The following is a 20482-nucleotide window of genomic DNA, read 5'->3' on the forward strand; positions in this document are numbered from 1 at the left end:
TGCTTACATATGATAGGAACACTGAAGAGAAGGGTTTTATACAACTGGAAACAAAATCTTTCTATTGTTTAAAACTAGAGAAACTCAAATGAGGACGTGAAAAGACAGAAATAATAATTAGAAGAAATAACTAATAATAATATGATGTTTCTCCAAAGATTTTTTTGCTAGTCCAGTGTGCAAAGCTTTTGCCAGACTATGATATTTTCCTTTTTGTTTTGTTCTGTTTTGAAACTGGATTACTTGAAGTATTGGACAATATCAGATAACCTGCATCCAGTAGAAAGCAGTGAAAACCTTTCAAAAAACAGATGTAAGTAAAATATAAGTCCAGAACATTCAGTGGGAATGGATGGTCATGTGTTGTTTTTTTGTTTTGTTTTGGATTGTTTTTTTGTATGTGTTAAAAACCCACAAGCAAATGGTTTTCAAACCACCTGAGTTAGAATTCAAAACGTGTTCTAACACAGACACTGGGTCATTTTCTCAGTAGTGCTATCGGAATGAATGAAACCTTTGGGACAGTCAGATCCTCACCTGCTATAAATTGATGCCAATTTAGATTCTAGGGATGCTGTTGGTCTGACATAGTGCCTGTCATTTCAGTGTAAACTTTGTGATCTGAGAAAGCTTGTTTAGGGATATTTATCTTGCTTAGGAATATTTATCTCAGTCTTAAATAACAGTCCAAGATAACTCAGGGGACTCTCCACCAAATACAAAGGGAGTGGAGGTTGACTATCTCATACATAGCTCTATATTGCAGATAGTGAATGTTAGATGATGCAGATCTGACCATGCTTGTTGCTTTCCATACAAGTTGATAAGAAATTCTCTCTGGCTTGGGCATTTTTAAGATATTCATAAAGATAACATTGATATGAAGACATTAATATTACAATCAGATACTCTGACCTTTTGGCATACTATAAACAGTTTCTTAGCGCACAAAAGAGCTTACAAAAGTCACGTGAACGTCACTCCCCAATCTGAGATACTTTAAGGGGTCTTGATTGAGAAAACAAGACTCCCAGTGTGTCAAACCATGACCCCTGTGTCATGTATTAAGGTAGGAACCAAGCCTGAAGCACTTGGCACTTTGGAGCTTGTGGAGAGAAAGAAACTGACTCTGTGGGCTGTGCAGTGTCTGTTCTGGGCAAGTCACAGAGATTTTGGTACTGACCAGCTCTATGATGCACAACCTGAGGGTGTGTAGACATCAAACGATCTTTACAAGTGAACAGGTGGATCTGAAAAAAAAAAAAAAATTACCTACGAATAGGGATTTTAAGAATCCATGTCTTTCATTTTTGCATTCAAAACAACTGCTTTCTTCACCAGTTCAGCCCTAGCAACTTGCAGCTTTCCAGAAGTATGTAAAAACATCTGAGATTGGGCTTGAGAGAACTCGTGCATCCAACAGCACGTATCTCTGGTATCTGCCTTTCAAGTCTCAGTGGTGTTGCCTTTGAAGTCAGTGAGAGTTTTGTTATTGACCTCAGCAGGAACGAGATCAACGGGAACAAGCCCTTAGGTAAATATGCCCAGGCACATTAATCAAAGGTGTATTTGTTTCCTTAATGTCTTACTGGACTGGGAAAATTGAGGATTTCAGATTGTTCCAACAGACTGAGGGTGGCTCTCAGAGAGCAATTATAAAATCAGGTATTTTGCAGTGGTCTGAGAAGCTGCTATGTGTGTATTGAATTGTTTGATTTGAATGCAAAGGTCACCCCGGAGACAGGTGTAGATGTCTCCTGGATTGCTCTTCTGTTACTTTTTTAGCCTCTGTGTCTCTGCGGAGCTCCAATTCCTCTTGCAGCACTGGTGATATGGAACCAGCTTTGTTTTGGCTGGAGGTATAAAACAGTCTGGGCTAATTTTCTGACACATCTTCTTCTATCTCTTTGCCAACATAATCTAAAATGTCTTAGCTTTTTATATGCTACCAGTCTACAGTGCACATGGCAGATTTAAATCATGCCAAACGGGTGAACCAGCGATCAAAGTTTTGTTGCTAATGTCTCATTGAGATGCAATTAGACTTTTTCATGTTTGGAAATTATCCTGCATTTTATTAACAAGAGAAGCACTTAATAACATGCTTATTTTTTTCAGTGAGAGAGAATTTATACTTGGCTCTGACAAAGCATTCATCATAATCACCTGTTATGTGACGTGGATTTTGTAACACAGGCACACTCCCATAATGTACATGTGTATACATACACACTATTCATGCAGGCTTTTTACCCTTTATACCTACCCTGGTGTTAAAGGAAAAACTCTCAAGGAGATAATGACATTGAAGGAGGAAGAAACAAAAATGAAACCATGCTGGAAAACTTTTATCTTTTTATTATTGGTGCCTTTACATTAATACTGCTGTTTTGTGCTGAGAAAACCAGTCTGTTACATGTAAGGTAACTGTAATATACAACATAGAAATGCAGTCTAAGTTAATTACAACAAGGAACTACAAAAAATATCGTAGGAAAGAAGTCACCTAACATTGCAACTGTGCTTGCAACAAATCACTCCCTTACTTTAGGACTATGCACATTGTGAACCATGGTTATTTACATGTCCCTTATGACCATTAACAACAGAAGGGCTAAAATCAGTCTAAAAAGTTCCAGAACGTCACTATATACTGTACAATCCTCAAAAATAATTTATTACACTGTTTCTAAAAAAAGGTACTAGTTTTCTTTTGTTTTCTTTTGTTTTCTGGTGTTTTCCGAAGTGCACAACATGTGCAAAATTTTTGCCTAACAGTCTAAAAACTCAAGAACTGAATCGCATGTCACAATCACAGAGATGAGGTGGTGGAGTCCAGGACTTCCCTTCCATTGCAGACCGTTGGTACGTACATACTGGCAGATGCTGAAAGAGAAAGAGGGGAATATCAACTGATGTCGTGAGGGACAGAAAATCACAGCAACACACAAGATTAGAATTTGGATGATCTCAACCATGTCACCCAATTTAACCAAGATGCCCTATGGAAAAGTGAGTACAGATGACACCAGCAGTGGAGCTGGTGGAGGTGTGCTAGGATCTCTACAAGTCAATGCAGATATGAGGCTGAAACCTCCTGGAGGAGCCTGATTTCTATTTGCTGAGTGTTATGATGGGTCGGGATGAGTAAGCGTGTCTACGAAGTGCCTGAATAAAATGCATTCTGGGGAGGATTTTGGACCCACTGGGCCTCACATTTTGCATGGTAGTGTGAGCCAGTGTAGCTGGAGTGGTACAAAGATGCCTTTGTGGGGTATTAAGTGAACCTTTGGGTTTTTCATTCATTATTGGTGGAAAATTGCAAGGTCTGATCCTACAATTTTCCAAGTATTTGGAATGGCCATTCCTGAAATAAAGCATATACATTTTTAAATCCAGGAGATAATGTACCTCTGCACATTAGGACTGTGTGCTAATCTAACTTTTAATTAAAAAAAATTAAAAATTTATGTGCATATTGGACGAAATGATGAAACATTTAAATAACTGAATTTTAAAGCAAAATTATCTGTCACCTAATCCCAGATTATTTCCTGGCCATAATCCCCTGGATTTCTGGGAGCTCTGGATCAGGATTCAGTAGATAGGCCCAGATTCTGTTATCCTTATCTGCATTGCCTAATATTTTATTCAACAAGTTTTCATTGCTTCAATAATATGACAATTGAATCTGAGTATCACAGTTTGCTTCTAAATGTGTTTGTGTTTTCACTGTAAGAGATATTACCATTCTGCCAAAGCCTTGTGGTTTTTAATTTAAAAGCAAGCTAGTTTATCCATCTTTGTAAAAATTATCCACTGGGCATCAGCAATGTGTTTTCCAACACTCCATGACATCTCTGCTTACAGCACCATAAAGTAGCTTTTTTGAAAGACACATTAGGTTAATGATAACAGTGACCCAGAGAAATGTGATGCCTTCATCGAAGAAAACACACAGCAAGCAATGACTTGGTAAACCCAATCATCCACTGTAAAAAGCAATTTATGCAGCTGACAAGGGCATGCTCAGTCTTCCAAAACTGGTGCTGGCTGCAGTCCCTGTTGCAAACTGGTTCTCTAAATACTCTCAGCATCATGTTCAAAATTGATCATTATTTCTACAGATCAGTTACTATTTGCTTTTTTATTTTTTTTTCATTGACTGATTAAATATTTCATATGGAAAATACAACTATTTTAACAAGATGAATTTAGAGGCACTCCTGGACTAACCTGTTATTCCAGGCAGGGTATAATGCTAGTAAGCAGAAGAATCTAGAGTGAACTCTTGCTGTGAGTTAGGTAGATGGAGTTCCATCTTTCACAACCTATATGCATGCTGAAATCTGATATTTTAAGGTGGAAAGGCTTCAAGTCTATGATTTTATGAAGATTAACTGTCAGGTTCTACATTCAGTTTTCAGCTGGTTAATATCCTGGCAGTACATTGATCTGAAGGTTTTAGTATCATTTTTTTTTTGTATTACCACTTACTGTTGGCAAATAGAAAAATCAGTACTACTTAGGAGACTTGTTTTGAATCCTCGTTCTTCTGCAGTACGGCTACGGGCAAAAGCATTTTGCTTCCATGAGCATCACACACCCAGAACATTTTTAGCTTCTGGGGTTCTTTGAAGTCCAACCCATTGAAGGGTATGAATAGCTTGAATACGCAGGAACTGGATCAGGAGGATGCCAGAATTGGACAAGAGGAATCTGGTGGTAGGTGAGGAGTGAGTGGCTTTGCCTTTGGAGTTCCCAGGCTCCCTCCTCAGTAATTACTTCTCTTGTAGTGCCGGGAGGCAGTGTTCACACTGAGAATCCAGCTCTCAGTTCTCTCAGAACAAAAGCTTTGACTTCTCCCTACAAAGCTCAGCAATGTTCAGCACTGGCACTGGACAGCTCTGAGTTTCTCTGTGTCGTAAAGCAGCAGGCTGAAAGACTGCTGGACCTCCTAGAGACACCTCAGCTCCATTTTGCCATGCACACCTGCATCGGCAGGCAGACTCAAACTTATGTGCACAGCTTTCTCTACTCATGCTCACAGCAAGACAGATGTGAGTTAATGATGTATAAAAGCCATAGTTTGGAGTTAGGGCTTGGCAAAAAAGTGCTGAGAGAGAAAGTTAACCAGCTTGGCTGCAAACTTCTTTTTCTGACCCCAGTAGAGGACGCCTGGAGGAGCTCACGTCTGTGTGCAGCTCTCCATGTGGACAGCGCTTGAGTGAATGACATTCTGTAAAAATAAGCTGAAAGAGTGTAAAAGCTCAGCCCAAGTCATGCAGGTGCTTAAATCAGCCATGAGCAATCTGGGAAGTTGTATAAGTGCTAATCTCCTGCCTTATGAGAACACCTCTGCCATGCCCATAGAACAGACCCGAGGAAAATGGGGCAAATATCTCAATAGGTGAAGCAGCAGTCTGCCACAGGTGAATTTTTAGACCCAAACAAATATGTATAGAAACAAGAATGTCATCTACTAAGGTATACATATATCCTGCCTCTCTTCAGCTTTGAAGCTTTGATCTGTATTCTTCTATAGTCCAAACTTCAGCTGTTCTGTGATCAAAGCTTGGTGCTTTTAAATCACGTTCCCTCACTCAGCAGCATTCACCTCTACTGCATTCTGCAGTTTGTAGCAAGACATGGAGCTGGATTCAGGTAACTGCATTTAGTGCTCCAATTAACTCTAAATTTGACTAGACTGATGCTTATGTGGCTCACTTGATCAGGCCCTCCCATCTTACAATTAATGATCTCCAGGAGTCGTCGTGAGATATTTTTGCTTTCCTCTCAGTGCTTGGCCAGTTTTCATGACTGACGAAAGCAGCATCAACACAAAAGGAAAACCAAGCTGACAGCTCTGGGACTGGTGAAAGGAATATTTTAGATTTCTTTTCTTTTTTTTTTAATAGATGCAATGTGGTTATGGATATCCTCTCCCTGTCCTGCTGCCATTGAGGGAATGTACTAAATGATAAAGTCGGTGCAGATAGAAGTGGGCTTGTAGCAGTTTAAAAAGAAGAGAATGTATTTAAATCATTTACAATAAATGGAAGGGTGTGGAGGAAGGTTTTGCTGTGATTGACAGTGAGTTCTCAGTGTTATTTTTCTAAAATAATCTTTGTAAATAGAAACAATGCTTTTGTTCCATTGTACTGCATGGGACATTTACTTCCTCTTCTGTGTCCTTTCTGCATCTCATTTTGGCCCAAAAAGATCCCAAAGATCAACATATTCAGTTTGGTGTAAGCAGGAAAAGTAAATGACTGAGGCCGCCCTTCTAAACAGTGAAGTAGCAAGAGGTTTTAAGGCTTGATTTTTATGCTTCCCTTAATGTCTTAAAGATATTCATAAATTTGAAGAGGTAGACTTTTAATCGAAAGGTATGCACTGAGGATGTCTTTCAGTTGCATACAGGCATACACCCACAATGTGTTTATCATCCAGCCATTATAATAAAAAAATTCAGTCCTGTACAGAAGTATCCATGAATCAAAATGATTTCTGAGTTAGCTGATTTAATAGTAAGAAGCAATTAAGAAAAAAAAAAAAAGGAAAGATTACCTTTACAAAATTCATAAGGGACAAAATAATCACATGAGACTTACCATTTTGCCAAAGGGCCAAGGTGCTAAAAGTTGTAGAGAAACCACAGATATTGGAAACCCAGCCCTTTTGGGAGTGCTCTGCACTTTGGACACTTAGTGTCATCTCATCTCTCTTCATCTAAGTGTTCCAAAATAGCAATCAATTTTGGTTTCTGGAGTGTGCTCTGCAGCTCCCCTTTTCCCTCATTTGTATTCCTTGCCTCTCTCTATCGGTAGCATGTATTTCAATTAGCTTCCAGGTTAGACTCCATTGGCAGAGCTCCGTGAACAAGGTGCTGTGTGCTCCCATCATTGCTTAGTTAAGCTTGACAAACAAAACTCTGCAGGTGACCTTTTTTCTTTTTTCCTTTTAATCTGAAAAAAAATCTTTGAACAACTCACACAGAAAATGAGCAGCAGCCATCTAACAAAATCACAGATGTGATTCTGCTTGGGATGAAGAGAATGACAGTGCAGAGAAGGCAGAGCAAGTAAGCTGTGCTTGCCATACAGCACTGTGTCATCCCTGCTGTGGCTCTTACAAAGTGTATTGCTCACATTCCACATAAAAAAATAGTATGTAGCATTCTCTCTGTGCGTTTGCTGTAAAACTGAGCTTTTTCTTTATAACTGGCATTGAGATAGAGCCACATTTTGGCCCAGGTCCTGTCAGTGTTTCACTTTGACAGGAATACTCCAGAGCAATCTGTTGCTGTGCTGCTGTCAGAGTGACAGCGAGTGGCGTGTCCTCCTTGCTTTGTGCTGAACAGGCTGGAGCCTGCTGCAAGCTTTCTTCTGGCTTAAATGAACTTCAAAGCAGGCTCTGACCTCATTCCCATGAGAGGAGAATGAGTTTTTTCCTCTAGTCACAAGCGAAGCGACGCTTCCATATCAGCCAAGCCTACAAAAGGGCTTTTTGTTGCTGGTAAAAAAAAAAAATCCAAACAGCTTTGCCTTTATTTATCCAAATCCACTGCATCCCCACACTCTTATAACAAGGCAGCAGTTTTGCTACTTACACTGGGAGTACGTGGTCCCAGTCCCACTGACACTGAACCTGTTGAGATGGAGTCTGTGAGTGACCACGTTCTTCTGGGGCTGGAAGAGGATGATGTGCACCTTGGGTGCGAAGAGGCAGCCCAGCACCACGAAGCCGCTCAGACTCACGGAGATGCACATAGTGGTGGTCTGCACCTGAAAGAAAGTGGGTGCAAAGTGCTGTGTTTTTGGTATGGAATCTCTGAAATTCAGAATGTCGGAAGCATCATAATATAACAGTAGGAACATAATCCTGGGCTGCGCTGATGCAAGTGGGCTTGAACATCTGTCTCATTCCTACCTTCCACATGGTCGTATGACAGATGTGTTATGTTGGTGCTACACTCTGTTTCTCTGCATATCACAGAACCATAGAATCATAGAATGGCTTGAGTTGGAAGGGACCTCAAAGATAACCTAGTTCCAACCTCCCTGCCATGGGCAGGGTTGCTGACTGCTAAGTCTAGCATGAGATCAGGCTGCTCTGATTATCTTCATGGCCCTCCTCTAGATCCTCTCCAAAATCTCCATACCTTTCCTGAGCTGGGGCCCCCAGACCTGGATGCAGTACTCCAGACGGAGCCTTGTAAGGACAGAGAAGAGAGGGACAATCCCCTCCCTCTCCCTGCTGGCCACCTCTATTTTGATGCAGCCCAGGATACTGTTTGCCTTCTTGGCTGCAAAAGCACACTGCTGGCTCATGTTAAGTTTTTCATCTACCAGGATCCCTAAGCCTTTCTCAGCAGGGCTGCTCTGAAGAGATTATTCTCCCAGTCCGTACACATATCTGGTATTGTCCTGATCCAGGTGCAGCCTTGAACTTGGCCTCATTAAACCTCACTGATTTTACACTGGTTCACTTTTCGATTTTGTCAAGGTCCTTCTGGATGGCATCCCATCCTTCTGCCATATCAACTGTGCTACTCAACTTGGTGTTGTCAAAGAGTACTTGACTGAATATGATCTCCTTCAGCTCTATACAGGAATAAGAATGCTCTGTTTCTCTCACCCTCATATACTTGATTCCTAAATTGGTCAGGAAGTCCTCTGTAATGCAGCAACTGAGCAAAGCTGCCTACAGTAGAAAACAGGCTGCATGTAGTGTGGTTTACATTGCAATTAATGCCCTACAGCTTCCACGTGAAAACAAGTTTAGCCTCTAGCTTCAACTCTAATCAGAAAACTTTCGCAACCTCGTGCACAGGCATAGGTGTTATTTTGAGTAAACACAGCAGCTGGTGACATTTGTCAGACTGACCCTGAAAAGTGCCCTGACTTTGAGATAGAAGAACTGAGAAATGAATTGTTTGGAAGGTACAGGATTTTGGATTCATTGCCTTGGGCAATTTGTTAGTGCAGCTTTGCTGTCAATCTATCTTCCTCTTTGTTCACTCATGTAACTAGGCACCAGTTTACTGGCTCATTTTCAGTTTATATTCTTCCAAGCACGTTCTTTTAATTAAGATGTTGAATTAAACTGCCTTAAACTCTACTGCTTAATTTAAATGATCATACATCCATTACTTGTTTTGCCTTAGATCCACTCCTGCAGCCCGTGGAGATCAGCCTTCTTCCATGGAAATGCTTCTCACATCTCCTTGTCAGAAATAGTTATTGCAAAATGAAAACTGGAGTAAGGAATGGACTTTGTCTCTTTACATATCCTCACAATGCCAAGTGCTTTATCAACTGTAAGTATAATTAAGGTGACCACGTAACTGGTAATCACTCTTTACCAAAGGTGGATGCAACAACTTTTCTTCTGACTTCACTTTGACCAGTTTAACACCCAGACTTTTCTGATGTCATCTGCATTTCTTGAGATGATCAAGTGAAGAAAAAAAATATTCCTTAAATGTGCTAGGTGTTAGAGCTGCTGTGCTTGTTTAGTCACAACAGGTTTCATTTTATCTTTGATTCTAAAGAACTCCTCACTGAAATCAGCGTGGACCTCTGTGTGAAAATTAACAGTATCAGAGAAATCTGTATTATCCAGAAGCTCTCCTTTAAATATTTGACAGTGCAACTAAGAGCTACCAAACACAGCAGTTTCTGGGCTCTGCTTCAAGATCTAGACTATCTGGGAACTAGTTTTCAGTTTGCTGGAGGACTCAAGGGGAGTTTCACAGGAACATCAGGTTGCACTGCTGCTGCTGGGAAAAGGATTGCTGTAGGAGGCTGTGACTTCTAGGAATCTACTTCCCCAACCTGATTGTCTTCTATGAGGAAATAAATGGCATTGTGGATGATGTGTGAGTAGCTGATATTTGACACTGTCTCCCATAACTTCCTCATTGACAAGCTGATGAAGTAAGAATGAGGTAAGTGTTCAATAAAGGTGAACTGAAGATTGACTGGACTACTTGTTCATATTCATTTTCGATAATCTTTCAGTTTTGTGCTCCTCACTAAGAGGAAGATACTGAGGTCCTGGAGTGTGACTAGAGAAGGGCAGTGAAGCAGAAGTCTTATTAGGAGTGACTGAGGGAACTGGGACTGTTCAGTCTGAAGAAGAGGCTCAGGGGAGACATTATAGCTCTCTACAATCACCTGAAGAGTGGTTGTGGCAAAGTGGAGATCAGCCTCCTCTCCCATGTAACTATTGATAGGATGAGAAGGAATGGCCTCAAGTTGTGTCAGGGGAGGGTCAGGTTGGATATTAGGAAGAATTTGTACTCAGAAAGAGTGGTGAAGTATTGAAACAGGCTGCTCAAGGTGGTGCTGGAGTCACTGTCCCTGAGGGTATTTAAGAAGATAGATGTCACACTGAGTGACAGTTTTGATTTAGTGGACATGGTGGTGATGGGTTGATGGTTGGACTAGATGATCCTGGTGGTCTTTCCAACCTAATGATTTTATGAATCTATGCAAAGGCCATAAAGATGATTAAAGGTCTGGAGGAACTGTCATATGAGGAGATTTTGGGTTGTTCAGGGCAGAGAAGAGAAGGCCAAAATGGATCTTATCAGTGTGTATATATACTCATGGTGAGAGAAAGGAAGAGAGAGCCGGACCCTTCCCACTAGAGCCCAGTGACAGGACACTAGCAAAAAATGATACACAGAGTATTGTTTATATATAAGGAAACCATGAAGATAGTCACACTGGCATTCCCCAGATTCCCCAGACAGATTGTGGAGTCTTCAGCCTTGGAGATATTCAACACCCCACAGGACACAGTCTTGAGCAGTCTGCTGCAAGTAATACTGCCTTAAGCAAAGTTGAGTTAGACAATCCACAGACACTGGGGCCTATGGAAAGACGTGGGTAGAAAAATCCTACAGCTGACTTCATGACTGAATTGCCAACAGCTCACCTCTGAACTCTTCCCCAGAAATCCACTTGATGGTGAAATTTATTCTATTCAGGAGGAAGTGATCCTGCCATTAAGAGCTCTCCTCTCCTCTCCTCTCCTCTCTCTCTCTCTCTCCTCTCCTCTCCTCTCCTCTCCTCTCCTCTCCTCTCCTCTCCCTCTCCTCTCCTCTCCTCTCCTCTCCTCTCCTCTCCTCTCCTCTCCTCTCCTCCTCCTCTCCTCTCCTCTCCTCTCCTCTCCTCTCCTCTCCTCTTTTTCCTTCCTTCCTTCCTTCCTTCCTGATCAACACTTTTTTTTTTTTTTTTTAATTGCTACTTTTATGTTTCTATGATAGGTCATTAGTGATGCCACCAGTGTTGGAATACATGAGGATGGCACAAGTTGATGTCACAGGTTTTCATGTGACACTGCATGGAAACTAAATATAGGCTTTTCAAAAGAGCACTGAAAGTGCAGACACATATGATGGGATTTTCAAAAACCTGCTAATGTTATGAAAGTGTCAAAAAAGTGTCAAAATCTTTTTCTGTCCACTGAATAGGACTCAGATTAGCTTATATGGAACTTTTTATTCACATTAAATGCTCACAGTTGCTCCTGAAAATCTCCCTCGGGAGATGAGGCTTAAAATGTTACTTGAGCAATCAAGTCATGTCCAGCTTTGCCATTAGTGCCTTTGCTGCCCAGTGGTGTGACAGTATGAACCAGTATTACCCTCCTTTGTGTATGGCTTCTTGATTACTTTGAGTGGCAGGAGCTTTTCCCCAGTGCCTGCCTTAAGCTTTTCCTTCATTAGCTTTGAGCCATTACTCGCCATTCTAACTTCTCCTGAGACTGAATAATTCTTTTCTTTTTGTTGCCTTGAAATTATTTGTAGTCTGTGATCACGTCTCCTTGGGTTTGCACTTGTCTAGACTAAATATATTTAGCTCTTTTACTGTCACTCTCCATGTCTTACTGTGTTGTTTGTTATCTATTCTTGTTTTCTCAAGATTTTCAGTACCTTTCCTATGCTGAGAAAACTGGTCCTGGATGATCATACTAGAAGTATGTTAAGTGGTATTATTAGATGTCCAGTTTTCCATGCTAAATCTTAAGAACAGTACTGCTGATAATACCACCCTAAGTCTCCTATCTTTCTTCTGGGCAGAAAGTTGAACTAATTCAGTACAACTTACTGTAAGGGCCAACTCCAGCAATCACTTCTCAGATCAAAATAACTGTGAGATTTCCAGTTGAGTAGATCAGTCTTTTTCTGAGATAATTTTCTTTGGTCCAAAAATAAAATTTTATTTAATCTGAATCTTTTCTAAATTGTGTGACAATTAAAACAATTTAATATTTTTAAGGTTATTTACTAGTGTTGACCAATATTTTCTGCTCAGTGATATACTTATCTTCTACAAAATGGAGAGAGAATAAATTGTTCCGTATTAAAGCATGACATCTGTTGGAAAGAAAAAAAAAAAGACTAATTGCTTCAGTTTTTAATTTAAGGCCTACCTCTGCCAAATAACTCTGTGACTCATGCTCACGATCTACTATTTTTGTTTTTGTTGTTGTTGTTAAGACTGTAGCTCCATATACTGATGTACTAGTATGAATACACCTCTGTCCTGGGGAAGATCATGGAGCAGACTCTCCTGGAAGCTATGCTAAAGCATGTGGAAGAGACAGAGGGGATACAAGAGAAGCAGCATGGCTTCAGCAAAGGCAGGTCCCACCTGAACTACCTAGTGGCCTTCTGTGATGGCAAAACTGCATTAATAGATAGGGGAAGAGCCACTAATATAATCTGTCTAGACTTCAGTAAGGTCTTTAACACAATACCTCATAATATTTTTATCTCTAAATTGGGACAGTATGATTTTGGGTGGACTGGATGGATATGGATGGGTGGATATGTGAGTAACCGGTTGCAAGATCATATCCAGAGAGAAATCATCAATACATAAATGTCTGGATGGAGATCATTGATGAGTGATGTCCCTTTGGAGTCAGTAGTAGGACTGATGTTCTTTAATATCTTCATCAGTGACACTGACAGCGGGATTGAGTGCACCCTCGTTAAGTTTGCAGATGACACCAGACTGTGTGGTATGGTCAACACGCCCAAGGGACAGGGTGCCATCCAGGAGCACCTAGACAGGCTTGAGCAGTGGGCCCAGGTGAACATCACAAGGCTTAACAAATCCAAGTACAAGGTCTTGCACTTGGGTTGTGGCAGCATCCACTATCAGTACAAGCTGGGGGATGTAAGGATGGAGCACAGCTCTGCTGAAAAGGACTTGGCGAGACTGGTGGATGGCAAGCTGGACACAAGCCAGCAGTGTGCTGTCCCAGCCCAGAAAGCCAACTGTATCCTGGGCTGCATCAGAAGAAATGTGGCCAGCAGGGTGAGGGAGGTGATCCTGCTCCTCTACTCTGTACTGGTGAGACCTCACCTGGAGCACTGCATCCAGACGGGAGTCCTCAGTACAGGAGAGATGTGGACCTGTTGAAGCACGTCCAGAGGAGGGCTTGATTTGAGTGATTGTATACTTCTTCTACAAGGATGGGATGAGAGCTGGGGCTGTTCAGCCTGAAGAAGAGAAGGCTGCAAGGAGACCTGAGAGCAGCCTTTCAATATCTAAAGGAGGGCTAGAAGAAAGAAGGGGACAAACTCTTTATCAGGATCTGTTGTGATAGGACAAGAAGAAATTATTTCAAAACGAAAGGGGAGAGATTTAGAAGAGGTATAAGGAGAAAGTCTTTTACAGTGAAGGAGATAAGGCACTGGAGCAGGTTGCCCATTGATGAGGTGGATGATCTGTCCCTAGAAACATTCAGGGCCAGACTGTACAGGGCTCTGAGCTGTAGGTGTCCCTGTTCATTGCAGAAGGGTTGGACTATATGACATTTAATGGTGTCTTCTGACTTGAACAATTCTATAATTCTATGATTCTAGTACTTAATCTATGTGATTTGCCTCTATCACAGTGAGGTTGACAGTATTAATCCCTTATACCTCCAGCTATACATTCACAGTTCAAATTGAGAACATCTTTCTTAGAAATTAACTAAAATTTGGTAATAAGCTTAGTTGGACATTAACATTGAAACAGTTTGTGAGGGATCCAGGTGACAAAGGAAGTGAGAGGAACTTTTAGTGAATGATGACAGGGTTCTTTAAAGTGATGCACATGATTTATGGAAACATATATCCAAAGACTTACTCTGTAGTCACTGGATGTCACATAAAATATGGGGAGAAAGGCCAGCCAAATGATGCACGTTGTGTACATTGTGAAACCGATAAACTTGGCCTCGTTGAAGTTCTCTGGGCATTTCCTTGTTTTGAAGGCATACACAGTACATAAGACTACGAGGATTACATCATATGTTAAGGAGATTAACATACTGGAATCTTTAACATTGCATTTCAATATGACAGTCTCTCTCTTCTCAGGAAGAGTGTACCTCCTGGTGCCAGGGGCCTCCAAGATGAGCCACACGGACACCATCACAATCTGTACCAAAATGAGACTCAGGCATATGAAGACCTGAGAGCTGGGGCTGATGAACTTAGGCCTTTGAGCACCATTCTTTACGCCATCAAATATTCTAGCTATGCAGTTTGTTTTTGTCAGGAGGGCAGAATAGCAGACAGCAAAGGAACTTCCTAGCCCCAAACGACGCAAGGTGCAGATAGCTGGAGAAGGCTTGGCTATGAAGAAGAATGTCATGCTGTAAGACAGGAAGACCCCAAAGAGCAATATGTAGCATAGTTCACGGCCAGAGGCTTTAACTAGGGGAGTATTGTTGTGCTTGATAAACACTGCAATGACCAAAAAAGTACAAATAAAGCCCAGGCATGCAATGGTAACAGGACCTATTGCCCAAGCATCTTCCCACTTGATGTAGTCTTCTGGTAGGTCATAGCAGCCAGTCAGGTCAGCTGTGGGCCATTTTCCTGGCCCACAGTCTGCACAAGTAAATTCATCAGCCAGGTACTCGTATGTTTCACAGGGAATACAAATCCAACAGCAGACATCTCCTGGTTGCATATTCTTCATCTCATTGGGAGCACAGGGGTCACTGCACTGGGAGACGGGGACAGAGCTCTTCGACCAGTGGATGGAGTCTACCTCAAGTGACAGGGTTTCTGCCCAGTGACCAACCTTCACGTAGGAGTATCTGTCTCCAGTGTATTGGAAATTAAACACATTGTAACGACCTATCCCATCTCCATAGGCATCAAACTTGACTGTGCTGTCTGCTGCATTGGGAGGATTGAATGGAGCTGTGAAAAAAACAGAAATAGAGAATTTTATTATAGAACAGCAGATGACCTTTTTAACCCTTTGGGAAGCACAGCCTCCTGACAGCTTATGCAGTCCAACTCAAATGTCGACAGGTAAGTCAAGGTGTCTGTGTCTGAGATATTTTTGCCTTGTTCAGAAGTGGAAGACCAAAAGGGCTAAAATAATTGAACTTTATTTCCCTTTACTGAATGAGAAATAGTTGCAAATGTGGAGAGCTATGTTACCAGTATCCTTATCTTTTTACTCTAGGTACTAACAAATTCTTTCCTGTTTTCTCACAATGTGTATAATTGTGAATTTTCACATTTTTTTCTTGGAAGAAAGAATTCCACTATTAACTCAGAGTTTTTTGATGCAATTCAACTACTGTGAAATAAGGAAAAATTAATTGTCAGACCGATACACATCAGTGTTTAGTCCAACAGTCTGGAATTAAGCTGGATAAAGGATCCATTTTTATGATAATGAAGTAAGTCTGAGGTTCTCAACAATTTCTTATTATATCTTCTTAATATCTTCTTGTGTTTTAGGAATTTAAGGAACCCTACTGTTTTGCTTCAGTTTTCCCATTTTTTGATCATTTTTAAAATCCGGTCTGATCTTCCTAGAATGTGCTGCTTTGGTCTTACGTTTTGTTTGGGGAATAGTTGAAAAAACCACAAGCTGGATCTGTGACCTTCTGTGGGAAATCAATATTGTAACACTTCCAAATGGTAAGCTCTAGAGAGTTTTTGTTTTTCCTCTACCCGAGGTTCATGCAGGGAATGAAGAATTATTAGAAATGTGGGAGGAAATTGCATTTACTATGTGATTTATTGGTCATTTGCTATAACATCAAAGGTGAATGTCTTTAAAGGCGGAAAGAAAACTTTTTCCTTTTTTTTTTTTTTTTTTACCATTGATGAGCAATAAAGGTGATTTCATTCCCTATGTCTTTGGTTACAGAAGTGGTTCCATTGTCATTGCTGGAATAAATCTTTTCCCCTGCATCTATGCCCATGCTGTGCTTGAGCACCAGCAATATTGTATAAGGATGTAATATATTCCTCCACTTCAACTTCCAGATACTCTGGATTTGTTGCAGTAGATTTATTTAGCTTCTATAAAGCACTGAGGCCAAATTCTCTCACCTCTCTTTTTTTTTTTTTTTTTCCTGCAGAGCACATTGCAGCACTTCCACTAAGGTCAGCAAAAGGGACAGTGAATTTGGCGCAGAAGCACTGGTTGGAGGGTTGATGCACAACCTGAACCTCTGCAGGAACTAGACCTGAAAGCACATTTCTTCTTCAACCTTTTTCTTACCTTAGGGCAAAGTAGGAAGATAATTTATTTCTACATATAGTTTATCCTGGTTTTGAGCCAAGACTCTCTGTTCTTATCTCTGCCCTCTGCCGTGTTTTGCCCCCTCACCTGCATCAATTACAGTGGTAGCCTTGCTTTGAAGGATTACAAGATAAGACTGTGTAGACAAGGAATGAACATTTTTTCCCCCTTTTTTCTTCAGTCTTGGCATCTAGTTGTGCTACAGTCTCATCCAACAAGACCTCTGAGATCACAGACATTAAGGGTAATGTAAGCCCTCCAAATGGCCAGTCTTTCTGGACATAGCATGCTCTAAATTAAACAAGTAGCTAGATTAAAAGTATAATAGAATATTAAAAATAGTATAGAATACTAAGTAGCTCCTTTTCACTCCCTCTTCCTCCTCATACATAGGGACACAAGCTCTCTCAGCCAGAAACGCATTAAAATGAAATCATAATGCAGCACTTAACAGTTCTTCAATAATGTGTTGTCATCACCAGTGTTTTATTTCATTATTCATAACACTTACATAGATTGTAGAAGTTGTTAACACAGCAGCCCAGTTTGAAGAGCCAATTTATTCACTTCAGTGTTATACAGGCCAAGTTCTGAGGTGTGATGAGAACTTGTGACATCTACTGGGACCAGTGGTAAACAAGACAACCTGCAAACTGGTTGCAAGGCTTAATCTTCTGTCATGTGCATAACTTCAATTACATAAGTACCCCAGTGGAAATGAAACGAGGGTCAGAAATATCACCATTTTGCAAAAAAGAATTCTCTCTATGTAGCATGAGTAGCAGAGTTCTAGTAATTTATCATTTATATAGAACAAATTATTTGCCTTGGACTTTGCAGCTAAGTCCAGACGGCAAATAAGGTAATCTCCCTTACAGTTAGCTCGAAACTTATGTGTATATTACCTTCCATGAGGCTGTTCCCACACTACAAATATGACAGAAGGGTTTTTGTCAATTTGCTTTAAATCAACCACAGCTTGTAGTTGGAAACATCCAATTTTAGTGGTTGCTGAAGGAAGCAATTAAATGGCACCCTTTCAAATGGAGAGGATGAAGTCATTTAGACAAACAACGATGTATTAAATTATACTATGGTGAGCCAAAGCATACAGATGAACCCAGTGGGTGGCAGCAATTAATATAAATACTGATCAAATACAAAATTGCTGATGCATTTTAACACATATTTATCAATATACTTTAGTCTCTGTAGTACCACTCCCAAAAATCAGGTTTTCAGAAAAGATGATCTAATGATAATAATAAATATAAGATGCTTATAGCTAAGAACACAGCATCATAAGAAAATAAGGAATTATTTTCTAGAGTAAAAATAATATTTTTTGCCTATTGGCTGATTATTTTCTCAGAGATGAAATGTCAAATTCGCATCAAAGGACTCTGAGAATTTTGTCATAGTTACATTTCAGTTCTGTGAGTAAACATATTCAGACCGGATATTAGGAAGAATTTCTTCTTAGAAAGAGTGGTAAGGCATAGGCATAGGCATAGGCTGCCCTATGCCCTGCCACCTAGGGAGATGGTGGAGTCACCATCTCTGGAGATGTTTAAGGAAAGGGTAGATGTAGTACTTAGGGATATGATTTAGTGGGCAATAGTTGGTAGATAGTTGGACTAAATGATCTAGGAGGTCTTTTCCAACCTTAATAATTCTCTGATTCTCTGGTTCTATGATATGGTCTTTAAAACAGGTATTTTTGGCAGGCTTTTTTTCAGAGTTGTGGCTATGCTGTTTTGGATTCTTCCCTCAGGAGATGAAAGACAAGACTCTCTAGGTCTACCTGTGCTATGTGGATAGCTATATGAATGACAATGCATACTTCATTTTCTCTGAGCTGTGTCTTTGAGTCTTTTCCTCTCCTTACACTTCATGAAGTAAACTGTTCTTATGCAAAACAGTTATCTGTAATTCCATAAAAGAAGTTACCGAGGAAAAGGGTAATTAAAAATTACTTAAATCAGCAATGATTTGCACTCCAGCTTGCAGCAGTTTAGCAAGGAAGACACAAGAACAGTGCCATCTAAAAGTGGGGGACAAACTCCTCTTGGTTCAAATAACAAAAGAAAGACTGCAGCTTTATGACTATTTTAGTACCAGGAATAGATAAGAAGATAGCATAGTTTTCATGTAGTGAGTTATGTAACTTTGTTTCTGTCTTCTTACAGTGGGATCATCTTTTCTAACAATCATATAAATCACTAGTATAAAGCTATTGTATTTTTGCTTATGTGCAGTTAGAAATAGGTGAGTTGATTTATCATTTTTTTGTATCAGTGCTATGCAACTCTTGGTGACATGAAAGCATTCAGAAGGAAATTTCTGAAAGGAGGATGAGTTTAATTATTGAACAAAAGCATTATTTTAAACAGTGGTATAAGAAATCCTTTTTGAAATCATTTGAATCCACACATTGTGTCAGTTAGGAGAAAAATACTTAGAATCATAGAATCATAGTATCATAGAATCATAGTATCATGCAATCATTAAGGTTGGAAGAGACCACTAAGATCATCCAGTCCAATCATCATCATGCCCTCACCATACCCACTAACCATGTCCCTCAGTGCAACATCTACGCGTTTCTTGAACACCTCTAGAGACAGTGACTCCACTACCTCCCTGGGCAGCCTGGGCCAATGCCTCACCACTCTTTCTAAGAAGAAATTCTTCCAAATATCCAACCTGAACCTCTCCTAGCACAACTTGAGGCTGCTCTCTCTCATCATATCAGTGTTACGTGGAAGCAGAATCTGACCCCACCTCGCCACAACCTCCTTTCAGGCAGTTGTAGAGAGCAATAGGATCTCCCCTGAGCTTCCTCTTCTCCAGACTGAACAATCCCAGTTCCCTCAGCCGCTCCCCATCAGACTCATGCTTCAGACCCGTCACAGCTTTGCTGTGTTATCTGAACACTCTCAGAGCCCCCATATCTTTCATGGAGTATGTGCAGCCTCACCACTTCAGGATCTTTTAGACAGAGGTGAGTAGATGTAGAAAGCAAAGTGGTTTAAATCCTATTTAGGCAGAGGGAAACTTTTAAAAAACGGGTAGAAAATGAGCATCATCTTACCAGGCTAGGACTCAGACAATTTTGTTTGCCAGCAATGTCTTTCATCCTGTTTCACATACAGAGCCTTGCATGTGCCTGGCATGGATCTGAGTGTATAGGTGTTATCTTATAGAAAACAACATCTGTAACACTTCCTGGAAGCAACAATGACATGCATGCCCACATCTGAGAACATCTTTCATATTCCATAAAACATGCATCTGTGCTGTGCTAGCAGCATGCATTCTCTCAAAGCAAGGTGCAGATCAGAGGCATTGTTCACTAGCCATTGTTCACTAGAAGTTCATTGTTCGCTAGGAGGTAATTCATTGGTATCAAGGCTTAATGAAGGCTTGGCAGCTAGTGAAGCTGTGGGATTTCACGAGGTAGAGAAAGGAATGTGAAAAGGAATATTGTGTGCCAGTCTGTTGGCCTTAAAGATTTTCGGCCAGTAGCCTGTAAGGAGATCATTGTGTTTTAAAAGAAACACAAGAGGGAAAGATGAGAGTTACTGCTTTACTACTCTTTGGTCACACTAGATGGTGCTGCAAAAACTCTGAACTTCTGATACAAGAAAAACAAACTATTTGTTTATGTAATGGAAAAATATAGGGTTTTTTTTTTCAGTGCTCCCCACTCCTTCCTATTACATATCCTAGGGAATACCTCACTACAGCACTGTAAGGAAGAGCTGAGATAATAATATAAGAACAGGATATGTTGTGTTTTCCCAACAGACTCATCTACGTGTATGACGCCTTTTTTGAAAAGTATCACAAAGAATCCTGAGAATTCACATATCTTTTCATTTTCTTTTCATTCTGTTTTTTAGTGAGAT

General features: G+C 40.5%; 1 protein-coding gene across 2 annotated transcripts in view; it reads right to left on the minus strand.

Annotated features, from left to right (window-relative positions):
* Positions 1-2341: 2341 nt before the first annotated feature.
* The window catches only part of GRM3 (glutamate metabotropic receptor 3), a 46917-nt gene continuing 28776 nt past the window's right edge, over positions 2342-20482 (minus strand). The window contains exons 3-6 of one of the 2 annotated variants that reach the window (XM_085216320.1): positions 14160-15226; positions 7640-7787; positions 4935-4967; positions 2342-2886 (exon numbers count right to left, since the gene is read on the minus strand). In XM_085216320.1, the coding sequence (XP_085072446.1) occupies positions 2813-2886; positions 4935-4967; positions 7640-7787; positions 14160-15226 (1322 nt within the window). In that variant the 3' untranslated portion in view covers positions 2342-2812. Of the gene's footprint in view, positions 2887-4934; positions 4968-7612; positions 7788-14159; positions 15227-20482 lie in introns of both variants that reach the window. The other variant, XM_085216311.1, reaches the window with a different exon arrangement.

This window comes from Meleagris gallopavo, chromosome 1 (assembly GCF_905368555.1).
Source record: "Meleagris gallopavo chromosome 1, MGAL_WU_HG_1.1, whole genome shotgun sequence".
Taxonomy (NCBI): Eukaryota; Metazoa; Chordata; class Aves; order Galliformes; family Phasianidae; genus Meleagris; species Meleagris gallopavo.